Here is a 20123-nt window from a genome sequence, read left to right as displayed (position 1 = left end):
AGGATTAAGTGGACCACAAAGTGGGAATTGAACGTCCACCATTAAAAATTCTTGGGAGTTGAGAAGTCTCAGATCAGTTTATTCACTTCAACCACGTCTACGTGGCCTTATTAATAGGTTCGATGGTAAAAAAATATCACTGGCCCTTAGAAAGGTTTCAACGGTTGGTGTCATTCGAATGATTTGAAATGAGCAGATTGCGCTTGCATGCTTCAATAGCAGAATTCCAAAGACATGTCCGAATGATTTGAAATGGGCAGATTGCGCTTGCATACTTCAATAGCATAATTCCAAAGACATGTCCGAATGATTTGAAATGGGCAGATTGCGCTTGCATACTTCAATAGCATAATTCCAAAGACATGTATCAACTGCCACTCTTAATGCTTATGGATAAAAATGGCTGAATTTCTCATTACAAAGTTCAGCATTTGGGGGCCAAGATCGTTTGCAACAGCTAAGCAACGTTGCATTGCTTTTAGCTCTTGAACCTGATGCTTCGACTGATACCAGTGTTGTTTCCAGATGCCTCACCGCCATAGGAAGCATGTATGGAAACAAAAATTTTAATCTAAGCCATTCAGCTGGTTGGCCCATTCACATTCCTTCGTGTATCCGTTGTTAGAGACAAATGTACACTACAAGAAAAGATGGCTTTAACCTCAGTTCAAAACGGTAGCTAAAGATGTTAAAAACTGAGGCTAAAGCCTTTAGCCTCAGTTTTGCCTCAGTTATCCAAACCGAGGTTGAAACTCCCGTGGCTAAAGGCTTTAGCTTCAGTTTTAGCAACCGAGGCTAAAATGACTTTTATAGCCTCAGTTTTTCAAGTGAGGCTAAAAGAACCTTTTTTAGCTTCAGTTTTCTCAAAATGAGGCTAAATCAAAATTTTAACCTCCATTGTTTCCAACTGAGACTAAATCCAAATTTAGCCTTAGTTGCCTCCAACTGAAGAAGCTAAAACTACTTTTAATCTCAGTTCTCAACAACCAAGGCTAAAGCCTTTAGCCACGGGAGTTGTAGTCTCAGTTTATGTAACTGAGGCAAAACCGAGACTAAAGATGGATTTAGCCTCTTTTAACATCAACCGAGGCTAAATTCGATTTTTGACCCCATTTCTCTATCAACCAAAGCTAACAATATCATAATCAACAAATGATTGAACCTGTGCATATTTCACCCATTTAACATTCATCAAGACAACAATCAGCACAATATCAACAAAACAATTAATGGTCTATTTAAGGTTTTCAAAACAAACTACAAATGTCTTCCTTTCCTAGCCTTCCACATGAACTATTTCAGTAAGGTCCCCTTTAGACAGATCCAATGTCTTCCTTTCCTAGCCACATCTTCTGGCAAAATGTCTACAACACCAACCTCACTGGCCATGATCACGTGTCCACTATGTGTGATGTAAATGCGACTGGGGTGCAATCCATTCCGGTCCAATGTCGCTCCAAGATAGCGACCATCAGTAACTGCATTTATACAATAAATATAACTTCAAAATACTCATGTCACATGCAAAATCATTAAAGCGTGAAGCAGTTCCAGCACAAACTTCACATGATATAAGTGCAGGCCCATCCCATGGCTCAATAAGAGTTGAAAAGTATTCGTACAAGGCCTCAATTACGGCATAATCATTTTCAAAACTGGAAAACCTCAATTAAATAATCAGACAGTTGCCCATGTTGAAGTCGAAGACCTCGGATTGGGGCCACAGAGAGTCGAGTTTGTATTTTAGAACTTTGCTTCAGTCATAATTATATCAACAGGAAGCTGCTGACAGTGGATATGATTATATGAAGTTTATCTATGAATGGCAAAAAGTCATCTGTTTTAGCTCTGCATGCTTGAGATTGGGCGGAATATAATTAGTATAACCTACATGTATATTTCATGAGGTATTGTTCAGAATTGCTCAGGTCTAAAACTCGAGAGGTATTGTTTAGAATTGCTCAGGTCCAAAACTACTCACAGAAAGAGTTACCAGGATCTTGAGACCAAATGCATATGATATAAAGTATAAAGAGACCACCACTGACATTACATGATATATGATCTTACACTCCTAAACAGAAACAACTCTCAAATAGTTTTAGGTTACATGATCAAGAAACTGAAAAGAGTACAAAAACCATAGACAATATAAATGATTTAAGATCCAGAGCGTACCACATAACAGAGGTACAGCTAATCCATTCCATAAGACTCCAATTGCTCTTACCCACATAATAGAGGCACAGAAACCCAATCATCCTTAACACAACCTATCAAGCAGGGTTGTAATACAAAAAGGAGCTAGCATCTATCAACAAAAAAAACATCCTGCTGTTTGTATCAGTCATAGGAAACAAAGGATGTTGCCTATCCACATCAGAAATACTTACACACCAAAGTGTCCAACAGACCCACGTAACGACTATTTCAGCTATAATCACCTTGCAAATCAATGCGATTCCTATTAAAAAACCAAAAGGATACCGACTATCATTGAGTCAAGGATCATGCAATTCCTATTAAAAAACAAGGATTGAAAATTGAAATAAGCGTATTATAACATCCCTGACTCACCATTGTCTAATACACCAACGACCTTCTCAAGTGCTTCGCTAAGTTCTTTTTCATGATCCTATTTATTAAATTTTAAAAATAAAGAAAAAAATTAAAATTAAAATTAAAAAATAAAATAATCACATCAATTGTAAAAGATATGATCTTGAAGATCTGATTTTTTAAATCCAATGTGTGAGACCGTTAATAAAGCAACAGGGATTTATGGTATGGATGGCTACTGAAAAGGAGAAAGTTACCCCAAGGATTAGTTTAACCTTCTCCACTTGAGACGGATTAGGATGCTCTCGAAGGACCGTCTCAACCTGATACATATGATTCTAGTTGCCATGAGAAGAAGGGCTTCTCCTTTCTTCTTTCTTCATTTTTTTTCTTTTCTTTTTTTTTTTTTTTTTAAAAAAAAAATTTGAGATGGAAACAACTAAAAATGGAAAACAATACAATACAAAAAAGCAAAGCTAATGATTTAGATAGTAAAATATGAAGAATGAAATGTATGATTTGATAAAAAGGGGAAACAACAATAGGTATAACGCTCACGAAACTTCATGAGTCAGTTAAAAGCACAGCAAATCAACCTGATTGAGTCAAGTTTTGGGCAGAACTAGGGGCTTTCTAAAATTCCAAGTAGAAAAATATTAAATGACATATTAGATTGTTACATTTAAAAAACTAAAGTATATTAAATGACAGAGAAAAAGAAACACAATGAAATCTATTACATGGATGATGGGTACAACATTACATGTGAAGTAAGCCTCGTAATATTATATTTCCTGTAAATTGAATAAAGAGAAACCAAAAGTAGTCTAATGTAAACTGAGGAGAATCACATGACATTTAAGACTAACATGAATACTAGTGCCTCAAATAACACATTGATGATAATCCAGAATAAGATGGAAACTAGTACATCAAACAACCAAACTAAGCTACCAATTCTAGCCAATCCAAGGTGGCTGGATACGCAAATGATTCTGTAAGGCTATGTATGGATAAACAAATGATTTGAATTGCAAACGCTCATCTAATCTATAAATGAGAAAATTGTAACTAATGTGCTAAGTTTAGTTCCCTGTCAATTCAAATTGAAATACTGACTCTACTGAGACTGTGTTTGAATACACAACTGATAAACACATTAAATCAAGAAACTACTATTTTTGAACTAATCCCATGGGTTTAGTTTGCTGTCAATTTAATTCCTCACACTGATTTTCTAAGGATGAATTTGGAACTTTAGATATGCAACTAAGTGGAATTGCAAATGCTCACCCAATCAAGATTGCTTGATGCTTTTATCTTCCAGAATCATGTAGATCTTACTCTTCTGGATGATATTTTTTTCCCTTTAAATATCTTGGAGCTGATCTTTTGTGTTGCCTTGCAAACTTTACAGGCTACTTATTATTTTAAAGATCCCGATGTCACAGACATAGCAATTTTCAAGGCTCCTCCTGCCCTGCAGGTATGTTTTTTAAAATCTCATACTGCAATACATCTTAAGTATCAGTTGTTGCCAATGGAATGATATGCATGACTAGGACCCTATAATTATGATCATGATACCACTATGTGCAGGAAAAGGGTTTCAGTTCAAGTGATGTCTTTATCAAAAAAGTTGTCACCAAGGCAAGGGACTATGTTAAAGTGAGTTTCCCCACCAGCTATTTTTTTAAATCACTTTCATTAATCAAGAATGATTCAATATGCATTTGATTCTATACTTCACTTTCATCCTTTCTCTTCTTTTTTTTTTATACTGAAGTGAGGCATGGCCTACATGGCAAGTATGATACTCCAACATTACCATGAATGTAAGTCAATGACCTACATATCTACAAAATATGAAAACAGAAGTGAGAAAAGTTTCCATTATAAAACATCTCATACAGTTTCTTGTCAGAAAATGAATCAACATAATGCCAGCAACTCAAACACCATGAAAATTTGCATTAGAAATTTAAAAGCTGACATCAACTCATAATAGTCCACCCACCCAAACCCAATGCAATAAGATTGAAGTTACGAGCAGACATCAAGAATTTACTTGGATTCTCATACAACAAAAAATTGTCATACAGAATACATGCTCCACAAGTTGGATTCAAATATTCAAATTCAAATAATTGACAAAAAAAAAAGGCCAGTAAAGCATAATACAACCGATGCATTACTTTCCACAAAAACTTTATGCAAAACAAGGATGTGTAGATTAAAGATAATGTGTATGCACTTAAAATCATCCGAAATTTCTTTACCTGAAAATCCATTGCTGCTGAGATCCAGTTCTTCCAGCTGCATGGAACTCCCAAAGAGCTCAGGTGGTATAGATCCATGAAGCAGATTGTTACCAACCCACAAAACCCGGAGGTATAGCAATGGATGAAACAAAGGAAGCTTCCCTCTAATTTGATTTTGACTCACATCCAATATTTCCAAGTTCTAAAATATCTGCATCGAACAATCCTTAAAAGACTCCCCATCCAGCCCATTGTGCCTCAAATTCAAATACCGAAAAGTATTTACTAAGTTGGAAACATTCTATGGATCCAATGAAAGCCTTCCTTTGAAGTGATTTCCACTGATATCGACATATTTTGTATTCTAAAGCTCAGACAACAGAATCCTGACATCACCTGCAATCCCATTTGAATGCAAATCCAGAAACTTCAGCTGTTGGAGATTCTGGATTCTGCTCAGGATCCATCCAATGAAATTATTCAATGATAGATTGAGACACCCCAAGCCTAGAGCTCCATCGATTATTTAAATGGATCCATCCTAGCGTAGAAGTGACACGGTTAGCTAGAGAATGTGTTGGGGATTCAAATAAAAGTGATGGGATTACAATATAAAAAGTGCAGAGGTTACACTATAGAAATCGACAGGGTTGCCGGTTGAAGTAACGGACTTATAATTATGGTGTTTCAATAGTAAAAAAATGACCTTATGAAAGATATGGACAATATTTAAACATTATAGTGAACTCTATGGAAGTTTCAAATCTCAGGTGTGGACCACAACAAAAGAAATCTCGTCGTTTGTGTAGTTTTTTTTTTTCAAAAAAATGGTACAGCCCAGATCAAAGGGCCCACCATCTTCATAATAGCAAAAAAAAAAAAAAACACTTTATACAACCTGAGCTAATTCAGGCGGGTTAGCAACACCAAAGAAAGGCCACCTATCATATCCTATAAAACGGATCTGCTATGCCATACAAAAAAATAGCAAACGACGACGAACTTCCCAAAAGAAAATAAAAAACAACCACCTTAGTGGCCCGTTGATCAGGGTCAAATATTGCATATCAGACCCCAGTAATTGCCTAAATTGACGTACATGATGAGGCTTAATGGAGTGTTTTACTCGTGTTTTTATTACAGGATGAAATCAGGAGTGTGTATTGAAAATTGATGTTAAAGGCATGGATTTCATGATCCAAAGTCTCCAGAGCACGGGATGGACTCCAGAGAATCAATAATGAAGATTTTACACGCCTGGGATCTGAGGAAAGCAAGCCAAAGGGGCCGAAAAGGGTCTAGAATGCAAGATCACATGGTTCTCGCTATCCGATCAGTTCGAAACTTAATACATGAGATGAGGGCCGTAAATTAACCGTACATATTAAATTTCAGCCATTGAAGATCTCGTGAAGTGGTCCAACGGACAGATCAGCCTATTAATCTCCAATTTGGGGCCCACCTGATATTTGGAACTGCCTCAACCTTGGTATTGACGGCTAAATTACCATGATAAAGAGGATGGACGGATTGGATTTCTCGAAATCATCACAGTGGACCCCATATGTATAATGTATGTACATAGTGCACATGTGCACTATCGGAGCACCGAACGAACTAAAGTCGGTCAGCGCCGCTGACCCGACTTTCCTTTTCAAAAACGGAAATTTCCGTTTCCAGCTTCTCCGCAAGCCGACCGCGGTCGTCGGTTGTGGGGCCCACCTAGTGTCCAAATGGACAATCCAAACCGTCCATCCGCTTCCTGGGGCAGTTATAACCATCGCCTAGATGTCCGTTTGGTTCCATGCATATGTACGGACGTTAATCGCTGAAAAACGCAAAACGGACGGTGAGTTCAAAACTCTGTGGGCCACCGCAACTCTAACTCGAAATTGGGCATCCCTAGCCGTTTTTTCATCCTCCATGCAATGGACGGAGTGGATTATTGAAATAATTATCAAAATGGGTCCCACCATCACAACAGCAGCGGGTTTCGCGTCCGCGTAACGGACGGTCGCTGTCTGTTTTTGCGGCTGATTGTGGGCCCCGTACGTCACCCGTACGGCCGATCCGAGCCGTCCATCTTGTAGAGTGGTTCGAGAGCTTCAAAACCATGCTGATATTCTTCTCTCATGCGTGCACACGAGCGTGATACAGAGGCCACAAAAGGGCTACCCGGCGACGTTCAAAACTGATCTTTTTGTATTTTCTTCTCTGGGCCGTGTCAATGGACATTCAAAACCACCCATTCTTGACTGAAATTTCGTCCTGAATCCAATGGACAGGGTGGATTTTCCAGAAAATACCTCTGTGGGGCCCACCGATCACGGCTGCGAAAAATTGCACTTCGAGTCCTTCTACGACTCTGCCGCCGACCCCAGCCATCCAGCAGCTATAAAAGGGAAGTTTTGGACGTGGGAAAGGCATCGAGAACGAGGGGATTCCAGATCTGAAGCAAGGGAGAGAAGAAAGAGAAGAAAGAGAAGAAAGAAGAGAGAGAGAGATTGTTTGGTTTGACGTTTCTTTTATGAATTTTATTTAATATTTTTTATGGATTTTATGGGTCACTAATCTCTCAGCTAGGGCTGAGATGAAGCCCCTAATTTGATTAGCTCTTGTATTGGTTGATTTACTTTGAATTTCAATTAATTTGATTCTTTCTTTAAGTGGGCTTTATGGGTTTAAATTCTATACTTCTCCATCTATGAACTTGATTAAAGTATATATATGGATGTTGTTTGGATGCTTATTATAGGTGCTTGTGTCTGATCAAGAACAAGTTTCCTATAGAGGAAGAAACAGGGTGCTTTAATGAATGTACATTCCATGTACCCGACCAAGGATATGGGATATGTCATTCATGGCATTGCTTAAAGGAATTAGACAGTTTGTATGCCAGATTAAGGACACAGATTGTGCTTTCTCTATATAAGTGATATCAATCTAGATCAAGGTGAATCAACAGACAAAACAAGGGTTAGGATAATTAGGGGTGGATTCGAAAGTCCTGGTGCTCTCTCTCTGATTGAATTTTCTTCCCTATTCTTAATTAATTGTTTTTCATAAAATTGTGCTTAGTAATTCATTCCATTATTTGTTGGATTAGTTAAGGAGAATCATAGATTTGAATTGTGACGACCAGTCCTCGTGGGAACGATCTCGTAATACGTACCGTATCTGCATCTGATTCGTATACTTACGAGTTTAAAAATCATTTAAATCGTGTTGGTTTAAATAAAACATCACCCGTTGGCACTAATATAATGGAACTGAGACCCACTTTCTCTAAGAAGACCAAACCTCTAATCTGAATCGGAAGATCGTGTACATGACCAGGTCCACGCCATTCTCAATCTAGTAGCTTTCACTGCCTCATTGAGCTTTCTAATCCCCAGGCCGCCCTCCTCTACCACCACATTTTACCCAGTAAAGCAGTCACTTTGTGTAGTGCAGGTTTGTTACTTTATCTGAGCACTATGTATCACTTTGTATAGTGTAACACAGTCACTTTGTTTGGAAAATACTGTCATTTTGTACTAGAAAAAATGACGTAGTTGTTGGACAAAGTGACGAGGTTGCTGGACAAAGTGACGGGGTTCACTAGACAAAGTAATTAAGTTGCTGGACAAAGTGATGACGTTCTACTAGATAAAGATATGATGTTGTATTGTACTATTTGACAGGGTTTTACTAGACAGAGTGACGGGGTTATTGGATAAAGTGAAGAGATTTCACTAGATAAAGTGAAATGAGTGCTACATAGACAAAGTGACAAGGTTATTGTATACAAAGTGACGATATTATTGGATAAATTAATAGGATTCCATTATATAAAGTGATGGAATTGCCAAGTAAATTGATAGGGTTTCACTTGACAAAATGACGAGTTTCCTTCAAAAATAACTTGGTTCTGCTAGACAAAGTGACGGTGTTACTATCCAAAGTGACAATATTTCACTTAACAAATTTGCAGGGTTCCATTAGACGAAGTAACGTGGCCATTTTACATAATCATCATAGTGAGTCTTATAAATTTCAAGGGTGGATGTCTCTGATGGGGACATCATGCGCACACCACCCCCTACGCACATATGTATGCAAAAGGAGGGCCCTACCATCGATCTGGCTCAATGACGACGTCCAGGGAGGGCCTCCTAGTTAAAAGATGAAGTTTTGTTCAAAAGATTAGGCCCGATAGTCAAGAAAAGCCCATCATGGGATCTTATGATCGTGGCCCACTCGTCGGATTGATGTCATATTTTAAGTTTTGCTTATTGTTATTATTTAGAGCATCTTGAATGCTTTGGATTTCTTTATTTAGTTTTTATTTTAGTTTACTTCATCACCAAGTAATAAGTTGAGCACATGATGCAAGTTTTGGGTATAGGATTTTTCCTATAAATAGGCACCCCTTGTAGTTCTTTTCATTCATTCAAGTTTAATAAAAATTCTTGCTTTATTTTTTTGCTCTCTTCATGAATTATGGAAGAATTCAAAAGTGGGTGCAAAGCCCTCCCTTTTTCGAAGGGCTGACTACCGTGGTGCGAAGCCACATCTATCCCCATCTTCCCCTACCATCTTCCATCCATACCTCTCATCTTCTATCATCATTATTGCTTTGAATTTATGAGCTTTTGCAGCTATTCATCCCCTTATAGCCAATTTCTAAAATCTGGACCTATAGGAGGGTTGAAACTTCGACGGAGCACTACGCCTCGACCTTTCGTCGGATCGTCGTCAAACTTGGAGGGATTGGAGGTCTCCCCTGGCCGACCAAGGCTTAGGTGTTACTTTGGGATGGCGGGCTTCCATCACACATGCAGGCAGCCCACCCGCGCACGTGCGTCAGCCCCGGGTCACCATCTGCACGCAGGAGCTTTCTCCGAGTCAGTTTTTTCTCTTTTCATTCATATTTCCTAAACTCTAGCCTTAGTTTGCATTAGCCCTAATTTATTTGTACTTTTTTTCACCCTAAGGTTCCTTGAATTGAAATTGAGGAATCCCTTAGATTAGGGACTGATTTTTATGCATGTGTGGTTGATTTCTATTTCCCTTTGACATCGTTTAGTTTATAATTTTTATTGGTCCAGTCCTAGCCTGTGTCGGCCTAGACCCACATAGATTCTCCTTTTTAATTGAATGATTTGGACTGTCATGTGGGATGTAGAATTTGTGTAACTGTTTTTTAATTGGTATGCTCTAAGCCTGAATTCTTGCATCTCATACTTAAATTTCAAGTCCTGCATCAAATTTGGTATTAGAGCCTAAGGTTCTTATAGGGGAATTCACCACATACTTAGGGTTTAGATTGTTTGAGTCCTTCATGCATCCAGTCCATCATATATAGCTGCTAGAAAATCGTAGTCCCTGATATATATATAGCTGAATTTTCGTAACGGTATGTAGTCTCCTTCATATAGAATCTCGTAGGGTCATTTAGTTTTTAGATGCATATAGTCGTCATAGAAAGTTCTTAAGTTGACTTAGCCAGTGTATGCACACACGTACGGGTCATGGTTTTGGCTTGCACCCTACACTAAACACGGAGCAAGCTAGAGTCATTGAACAAGTTGTCCCATCAGATCAAGTATTTGGGTAAGCGCTATGTGCAAGTGCTATGGTTTCCTGCTCCTTTAGTTGTCAAATTTTGTGGTGCCAAAAACACAATCTGTGTCTTATGTAGCATGTTGATTTATATGTTCAAGACACTGCATCACAATGCTTCAACTTAGGAATGGTGATCTACTTCAAGAAATGCAAGGTCATGTACTATAAGCTTCAAAATTCAGAGTCTTCCAAGAGCTACATCAAAAGGCAAGTTCTTATTCAAGACTCAAGTACAACTCAATATAAAGTACAAGATGATGTATAATTCAAGCTTTAGAAGATCTCAAGTTCAAGCTACATCTTGTAGAGATCTCAAAGTTTCATAATCTTCAAAGGTCAACCATCATCTGAAGAAATGAAGTTTCAATGTCCAAACTTCACATTTAAGGTATGTATGACCTTAGATTGACCTTAGGGTAGGTCATTTTGTATACATAATTCAGATTGAATCATTTTATAGATGTTTGGTTTGTTCTAAGACTAGTCCTGGACCTTGTTCGACTAGTCCTAGAGCTGCCTCGACCAGTTTGTGGCAAATTTTCAGTATTTTTTGGTTATGCTACGACTAGTCCTGGACTCTGTTCGACCGGTCATGTGAATAGTGCACGACTCATCCTACGACTAGTACAGGATCTATGACTCAAACTACAGTGAACAAACCTAATGCCTCACGACCAGTCGTAGGATGGTCATGACCAGACGTGGAGGTGTCATGACTGATTGTGCAAGGCCTACGACCAGTCGTGGAATGGTTTTATCTAATCGCGCTCAAAAATTCAAAAATCTATTCAACCTACGACCAGTCGTAGTGTCCATAGGACCAGTCGTGGATGCGATTTCTGCAATTATAAATAGAGCACGAATTTCAGAGTTTAATAATCCAATTCAAGAAAAATCAAGGCATCACTCTGAGATAAGTTTGTGTTCATTTTAAGCTACATTGTGCATATTTAAAATTCTCTTTTGTTAGCTTTTCTTATTTGATTTTGTATTTGCATTCCAATCTAATTTGAAAGAGGAATTGGGATATTCCACTTCTTGGAATCAAAATCAAATAGAGCTAGCCTAACTTGATTTAATTTAAAATCAATTAGAACTTAGAACCATTTCAAAGTGAGTATTGGACAATTGAACTTCTATATTTGAATTTATACTCTGATTGGTTCTTCTGAGCTGCTACAAAATGAGAAATCCAGGTATTTTTACATTATTGTAAATTTCCTTATTTTGGTTTCTTTTAAGATTAAGCCAGAAAAATCTCATTGTTTTAGTTATCTGAGGAGAGTTAGAAAATTTAGAGGTTGGGGTTTTTGAATTGTGTAAGCCCATTTGAAAGACACAATTATGAAGGTTGTAGGTGAACATGAGAAACCTATTTTCATAGTGAACTCTAATATCCCCTGTGTGAGGATATTAGGAGTGGAGCAACAAGCTATGTGGCTATTGTTTAACAGTTGATGAACACACAGGCGAACCACTATAACTCTTTATGTTTTGTGGATGTGTGATTTGTTTTCTATATCTTTTATCATTCAAGTTTATAGGATGTATGTGTGGATGTGAATGTTGTAATATGTACATTGTAATATGTACATTTCAAGCATTGTGGGGAATATTGTAATAATTTAGAATTTATTTCTCGCTATTTGCTTTATTTCCTTTCAGTTTGAGGTTTTGATATTCAAATTGTTCTAGTAAGGTTGTCATGCCATAAACCTTTGGTTTTTATGGTGCAAGGTTGTCCTTAGAATAACATTGGTATCAATCTCTCTATTTGAGGTTGCTTTACATTTTCGTATTGTGATTAGTTTATAATGTTATTTTTACTTTTTTCATTTATATTCCGCTGTTAAAGTTTTAATTTGGCATAGTCCTATTCCCTCCCCCCCAGGACATATAGCTAGGCCTTTTCAAGTGGTATCAAATCCTAATAGCTTATTTTAATTGTTATATTTTTTAATTTATTTCCTGAGCTAATCGATCTAAGCTATTTATAAGATATCAAATTTTGATAGCCTTTCAGTCACTAGGCCTTTACCATTTGATGGCTCCAATTATGCCTATTGGAAAGCCAGGATGAGAATCTTCCTTAAATCCATGGATGAGAGCGTGTGGCAAGCCACAGTGACTGAATGGACCCCCCCTACTAGTGAAGTAACTGGTATCGATGGGTCCAAATCAATGAAAGTTTCACCTTATTTTTCTTGGACCACACTTCAGAAAAGTGAGAGTAGTGCCAATGCAAAAGCACTAAATGCAATCACTTGCGCACTATCACCAGATGAATTCAAAAGAATTATATCCTATGATACTGCAAAGACAGCTTGGGATATTTTAGAGATAACACACGAGAGAACATCAATTGTCAAGAAATCTAAAGTCCAACTCCTCACAACCAAATTTGAGGAAATACATATGGAGGAACATGAAATGTTCATGGACTTTTATACAAGATTAAATGACATTGTGAACTCTATGAGGGGTCTTGGCAATAAAATCCCAGAAAGTAAAGTGTGTGCAAAGATACTACATTCACTACCTGAAAAGTTCAACTCAAAGGTCACCGCCATTCAGGAACTTCGTGATACAGACAATATGAGGGTAGAAGAATTAGTTGGTTCTTTACAAACCTATGAGTTAAATTTTAAAGCTCCTAAAGGTAAATCTATTGCCCTTAAATCTTCTAAATGTATTTTTCAAGAAAATTCTGATTTTGAAAATTCTGAAGATGATATGACACTTTTGGCGAAAAAAATTTCAAGATTTTCAAAAGTAAAAAGAGGGTTGACTTTCAAAAATCAAATGATAATAAAATATCTAAATCTAAATCTAAAACTTAGAAATCTTTAAAAGATAGTCAATGTTACAACTGCCAAGAATATGGGCATTTAGCAAACAAGTGTCCTAAAAAGGACAAACCAAAAAAGAAAGGAATGTTGGCTACTTGGGATGAATCTCCTGGCATTGAAGTCTCTTCTAAATCAGAAGATTTTGAAACAGAGTCGGGCAATGACGTCAAAGCTCTTATGACTCTAGCCAAGTTCACTTTTTCAAATCACGATGATTCTACCAGTGAAGAAAATCTGAATAGTGATCATGAAAATGAAGAAGATCTTCAAGATGCTTATAATGCCTTATACAAGGAAAGTTGTAAAATTGCTGTCAAACTTAAACTTCAAAAAGAAAAAATTTTAAAGCTTAAAGAAATTTTGATTAACTTGTTTTAGAAAAATCTCACATTTCAGATTGTTTTGAAAAATCAAAATGCGATTTAGATTTCAAAACATCCCTGATTGAAAATCAAAAATCTGAAAATGAAAAACCTAAACTTAAAGTCTCTTCTCTTTTGAGGTTAAAGGATACATGGAGGTATGCCCAAGGTAATCCTAAGTTAGAAAAACTTTTGTCTGGATCAAGAAAATGTGGTGACTGATCTGGTTTAGGCTACGATAAAAATGTTCCTCCTAAGCAGAAGAATACACCTCCTAAGTTTGTGAAAGGAGAGTCTTCAAACTCAAAGGGGGATAGATCAAATCAAAAGGTTTCTAAAAATGCTAAAAATTTTCAATCGTTTAAACCTAAAAGTAACCATATCAACTATAAAAATCAGAATCGAAACCCTTTGGCTGAAAAAATAGTCGATTTTCTTAAGGAGCTCTTAAAATCTAACTCAGTGGGTCATTCTTACAACAATTACAAATACAAGAAGACCAACTATACTCCGAAACCCAAAACAGTTATGAAATGGGTTCCGAAGGTTACTTGCTTGGTTGCCCACACGACTTTCAATGCTTCAAGTCATTCAAAGTGGTAATTAGACAGTGGATGCTCAAGGCACATGACTAGTGACAAAGGTCTGTTCACCACTCTTAAAGACCTGACTGATGGTTCAGTCACATTTGGTGATGGTAGAAACTGCAGGATTATTGACCAAGGTATGGTTCAACTCTCTAACCTCCCTTTATTTGAGAATGTTTTATACATTGAAGGGTTAAAACACAATCTGTTAAGCATATCTCAAATATGAGATAAAAATCATAGTGTTAAATTTTCTAACCTAGGGTGTGAAATATTTAAAAAAAATGGTTCAGTAATATTAACTGGTCATAGAACTTCAGAGAACTGCTTTATCGTAAGTGATTCTAGCTCATCTATTCAATCGTGTTACATGGTCCATACCAATGAGACCGAATTATGGCATAAATGCCTTAGACATGTACACTACTGCAATCTATATAGATTGAGCAAAAGAGAACTAATAAGAGGTCTACCTAAACTAAAAAAAGTAGACAAAATATGTGGCGAATGCCAAATTAGCAAGCAAACTAGGAGCACTCACAAAAAGGTGAACTCCAATGTCAAATCAAACCACTCGAGCTTCTCTATATGGATTTTGTAGGACCAACCAGGACAGAAAGTCGAGGTGGTAAAAAATATATACTGGTAATCGTGGATGATTTTACCATATTCACTTGGGTAGCCTTCTTAAGGGATAAATCAGAAACCCTTGATGAAGTAAAAAAGAATTCTCAAACGGATCCAAACTGAAAAAAGGTTCTCAAGTTAGTAAAATCCATAGTGATCATAAATTAGAATTCGAAAATAGCAGTTTTGAGAAATTCTGTTGCGATCAGGGAATATCGCATAAATTCTTTGCACCTAAAACACCACAACAAAATGGAATTGTAGAGTGCTTCAAGAAATGACTAATGTAATGTTAAATAGTATAAAGCTCCCTAAAAATCTTTGGGCTAAAGTTGTAAATACTGCATGCTATATAATCAACCTGGTCTATACGAGAAAATCAAACTGTAAGACAGCTTATGAAATATGGTTCAATAAGAAGCCTACTGTCAAATACTTTCAAGCTTTTGGAAGCAAGTGCTATATTTTACGTGACCATGAAAATCTGGGTAAGTTTCACACTAAAAGTGATGAAGGGATCTTTTTAGGGTATTCTTTGAACAGTTGTGCATATCAAGTACTAGAGGACCGGTGTGATCCAAGAGTCCATTAATGTGGTCATTGATGATCACTTGAATACACCTACCTCAAGTTCAGATAATGATGAAGTTCTTCTAATTGACAAACCAGATACTTCATTAAGTTAAAATAACACTGAACTAAGGACTGTCAAAGATCATCCAATCACTCAAATTCTTAGAAACCCTCTCACTGGTGTGCGTACTCGTAGACAACTAGAAGACATTTAATTATGTATGCTTTACATCCCAGATAGAACCGGCTAACGTAAAAGAAGCTCTTACTAATGAAAACTGGATAGTTGCAATGCAAGAAGAGCTTAACCAATTTATGAGAAATGATGTTTGGTATCTTGTTCCTAGACCTAAAGATAAACACATTATAGGAACTAAGTGGATTTTTAAAAATAAGTCTGATGAACTTGGTAATATAATTTGAAACAAAGCTAGACTGGTTGTACAAGGGTACACTCAAATTGAAGGCATCAACTATAATGAAACCTTTGCCCTAGTAGCTCGTCTTGAATCAATCATACTATTCATAGCAATTGCTTGCTTTAAAAAATTCAAATTTTATCAAATGGATGTAAAGAGTGCCTTCTTAAATGGCGATCTGCATGAAGAAGTTTATGTTGAACAACTAACGGGTTTTGAAGACTCTAAGAATGTTGATCATGTCTATCGCCTAAAAAAGGCTCTCTATGGTTTGAAACAAGCTCCTAGGGCATGGTACGAAAAATTGACTAAGTTGTTACTGAGTCATAATTTTCAAATGGGTAGTGTTGATAAGACTCTTTTTGTTAAAAATATAACGATGATATCTTAATGGTTCAGATCTATGTTGATGATATTATTTATGGATCTACCTGTACTAACATGATTGTTGAGTTTACAGATTTAATGAAATCTAAGTCTGAAATGAGCATGGTTGGGGAATTAAATTATTTCCTAGGGTTGCAAGTAAAACAACAATCTGATGGTATTTTTATTTCTCAAACCAAATATGCTTTAAACTTGATTAAAAAGTTCGGATTTGAGAATGGAAAAAATTTTGATACTCCCATGAGTACAACTTTAAGACTCTCAAAAGACTCTACAGGTAAATGTGTGGATCCTAAATTATATCATAGTTTGATTGACAGTTTACTTTATCTAACTGCAAGTAGACCTGATATTGCTTTACGTGTTGGTATTTGCGCTAGATATCAATCTGACCCTAAAGAGTCACATCTAACTGCTAGTAATCGAATTATTCAATATGTCACAAGTACTGTTAATTTGTGTCTCTGGTATCCACATGATACTAGTGTTTAGTTGGCTGGGTACACTGATGTTGATTGGGCTAGTAATATCGATGATAGGAAATTAACCAGTGGTGGTTGTTTCTACATTGGAAATTGTTTAGTTTCTTGGTTTAGCAAGAAGCAAGGTTCCGTATCACTCAACTATTGAGGCTGAATACATCGCTGCTGGAAATACATTTACTCGGCTTGTTTAGATGAATAGAATGTTAAGCGATTACGGAATTGCACAGGAGTCAATGGTTTTATATTGTGATAATTTCAGTGCAATAAATATTTCTAAAAATCTAATTCAGCATTCACGTACCAAGAACATTAACATTAGGTATCATTACATTCATGAATTAGTGGAAGAAAAAAAATAATATCTTTGGAATATATCCCGACCGAAACTCAACTTGCCGACATTTTTACTACGCCGCTTGACAAAAGCAGGTTTAATAAATTAAAATTTGATCTTGGTATGTGTAATCTAAATTAAATATTCATACATGCTTGAATCATAATGTATATATATTTGATAATTTATTGGTTTAAATTTTAAATTTATATGAAAATTGCATATTTTAGTCGGTACACGGCCAATCGTAGACGTGCTCGACCAGTCATGTCATGACCGGTCGAGGACGACCCACGACCAGTCGTGTAGCGTGGTGGACCTATTAAAATTTAGGAAAAACTCATCTTCCTCATTTCCTATTTCCTCTCCAATGAGTTGACGCTTGACCAGTCGTACCCACCTTCCTAGATCTTCAAGGTTAGTGCATCATTTATATTTTTCTTGTAGATTTTAGTCAATATTACTTCATTTTCACTCTTGGAGTTATTTATTTTGTAATTCATTGCAACTTTGGAATTTTCTTTTGAAAAATCTGTTTTAGTCAAACCCCACTCTACATCCTTTGTAATCTCTTGATTCTTTGTACTCTTACTTGCAAATGGATGCTAGAGGTAAAAAAGAAAACTTCATGTGGTCCATCATCTTCTAAATCAACTCCTATCTCTTGGCGCCATCTTCGGTCACCCGAAGATGATCCTTCATATGTACGGGATTTGCGAATGTGCAATGTCATTGTTGAACGACCTGTTAATCTTGACCACATTGCTCCTTTTGGTATCATTCCTCTTCTCCAAGCTGTAGGATGGGGTGGGCCTGCATACTAATCTATTGTTCAGGCCATGTTTGCATGCATTTCTGATTTTTCGTCTGAGAATTTAATGTTTAAAATTGATGCTAGAGAAGGTCCATTTGATGTTGACCGCCATCCAATTTCGGTCCTTATGGACATATCTGTCAATGACGAGGGTATTCCTATTCATACTCCGGTTGAGAAACCCTCATAATCAGAAAAACGCATGTTCACTAGAGCATTATGCAATATGGATGTGCAATGGACTCATAAGGGGAATGCGCTCCCCTCAAAGTACTTGTTACCCAGACACAGGGTTCTACACCAAATCTTTATTTCAAATCTATATCCGCATTCTGGTAATAAAACAGAACTGACTTCCTTTATGGTTCGGGTCTTGCATTCTGTTATCTTTAGTGTAAATGTCTGTCTACCTTCGTTAATATATCATTCCGTCATTCCATCATTCAGTTTCATCTCCATCCAACTCATAGTGATATTCCATTTGCCTATCTTATGACTATTGTAGCTACTCACATGCTAGTTGTTATGCCTGTTGGAGAGGCTCTTATCCATCATCTTATTTTTAACAATTCTAATATAAACAAGATGAAATTGGAATTGGATCCTGGCCAAGTGGATGTTGGTGGTGGTGGAGCTGAAGCAGGGAATGTGGATGAGGCTGATGATCTTCCTCTTGATGATATTAATATGGATGACATTTTTGATGAAATTGAATCAGACTCTGGAAATGATCCTGACTATGAGCCATCTGATTTTGATGCTCGTCTTCGTGCACTTGAGGATAAGGTAGAGAACATGACTGTTGCCCATGATTTACAATTTAAATATATGCGCAAGTATCTTAGGTGCTTAAACAAGGGCCTTCATCAACTTGATCCTACCATACTTGCTCCTTCTTCAGGATCTGATTAAGTATTTTATCCTTTGGTCTGTATTAACTCTAATACTATTTTACTTTTATTGGTGTGTGAACTTTGATTTTACTTTAGTTTGTGAAACTAACTTTTGTTTATGTTGGGTAATGAGATGTGAACTTTGCATTTGATTATATTTTTCTCATATCTTGCCTAGTTATTTCCTTTATTACTCTCTTGTCAATCATTCTTTTCCATTTCTTATTTGCTTCCTTTATCATATTGTGACAAAAAGGGGGAGAAGATTTCAAGTAGTTTGGATTGATTGGAATGGATATGGATTGTGGGGTAGTAGCATTAATTTTTATGGATATATATGTATACTACTCAAGGGGAGTAAATAAGTAAGGATTTTGACTTGTTTTGCCTAGTTCATAATGATGTATGCTAGTTGATAATAACTAGTGCATGATTCTTTAACCAGGCTATAACTGGTTTTCTTATATAACTGGTGCATGATTCTTTATTGAGCATGTTTTGCTTCTCTTATTTTTTTGGAGTGTGTTTTGTCACAAATTTGACAAAGGGGGAGATTGTAAGTGCTATGGTTTCCTGCTCCTTTAGTTGTCAAATTTTGTGGTGCCAAAAACATAATCTGTGTCTTGTGTAGCATGTTGATTCATATGTTCAAGACACTGCGTCACAATGTTTCAAGTTAGGAAAGGTGATCTACTTCAAGAAATGTAAGGTCATGTATTGTAAGCTTCAAAGTTCAGAGCCTTCCAAGAGCTACACCGAAAGGCAAGTTCTTGTTCAAGACTCAAGTACAACTCAATATAAAGTACAAGATGAAGTATAATTCAAGCTTTAGAAAATCTCAAGTTCAAGCTACATCTTGTAAAGATCTCAAAGTTTCATAATCTTCAAAGGTTAATCATCATCTGAAGAAATGAAGTTTCAATGTCTATACTTCACATTTAAGGTATGTATGACCTTAGATTGACCTTAGGGTAGGTTATTTTATATGCATAATTCAAATCGAATCATTTTATAGATGTTTGGTCTGTTCTAAGACTAGTCCTGGACCTTGTTCGACTAGTCCTAGAGCTACCTTGACCAGTCCAAGAAATTTCAAGACCAGTCCTAAGTTTGTTACAAATTTTCGGTATTTTTTTGTTGTGCTATAACCAGTCCTAGACTCTTTTCGACCAGTTGTGTGAATAGTGCATGACTTGTCCTACGACCAATCCTGGATCTACGACTTAAACTAAAGCAAACAAACCTAGTGCCTCACGACCAGTCGTAGGATGGTCACGACCGGTTGTGTAAGGCCTACGACCAGTCGTGGAATGGTTTTATCCAATCGTGCTCAAAAATTCAAAAATTTGTTCGACCTACGACTAGT

The 20123-nt window shown here is 36.7% G+C and overlaps 1 protein-coding gene across 4 annotated transcripts; it reads right to left on the bottom strand.

Annotated features, from left to right (window-relative positions):
- Positions 1 to 1142: 1142 nt before the first annotated feature.
- Positions 1143 to 5333, bottom strand: LOC131254720 (uncharacterized). Of its 4 annotated transcripts, none has more exons than XR_009175822.1 (6): positions 4839 to 5333; positions 2817 to 2882; positions 2578 to 2635; positions 2394 to 2464; positions 2179 to 2331; positions 1143 to 1478 (listed from the first exon to the last, which is right to left on the bottom strand). XR_009175822.1 is itself a non-coding variant. In XM_058255432.1 (5 exons), the coding sequence occupies exons 1-5, from the start codon at positions 4914 to 4916 to the stop codon at positions 1392 to 1394; spliced, it is 342 nt and encodes a 113-aa protein (XP_058111415.1). In that variant the 5' UTR covers positions 4917 to 4978; the 3' UTR covers positions 1143 to 1391. The 4 variants fall into 4 exon arrangements, 2 of the variants coding, with proteins under 2 accessions (XP_058111415.1, XP_058111414.1); XR_009175821.1 differs by having other exon boundaries at positions 2179 to 2311; XM_058255432.1 differs by lacking the exon at positions 2179 to 2331 and having other exon boundaries at positions 2835 to 2882; positions 4839 to 4978.
- Positions 5334 to 20123: the final 14790 nt, after the last annotated feature.

Source organism: Magnolia sinica, chromosome 9 (assembly GCF_029962835.1).
Source record: "Magnolia sinica isolate HGM2019 chromosome 9, MsV1, whole genome shotgun sequence".
Lineage (NCBI taxonomy): Eukaryota > Viridiplantae > Streptophyta > Magnoliopsida > Magnoliales > Magnoliaceae > Magnolia > Magnolia sinica.
This window is presented reverse-complemented; position numbering and strand designations above follow the sequence as displayed.

Excerpts from the sequence above, each read along its gene's own strand:
- LOC131254720 (XM_058255431.1), bottom strand. The coding sequence starts at position 4,916 with ATGGATCTATACCACCTGAGCTCTTTGGGAGTTCCATGCAGCTGGAAG. Across the intron at positions 2,636-2,816 it reads AGGTTAAACTAATCCTTGGG|GATCATGAAAAAGAACTTAG; the intron begins GTAACTTTCTCC and ends TTTAATAAATAG. Across the intron at positions 1,479-2,393 it reads TCTGTTGGACACTTTGGTGT|TTACTGATGGTCGCTATCTT; the intron begins GTAAGTATTTCT and ends GTATAAATGCAG.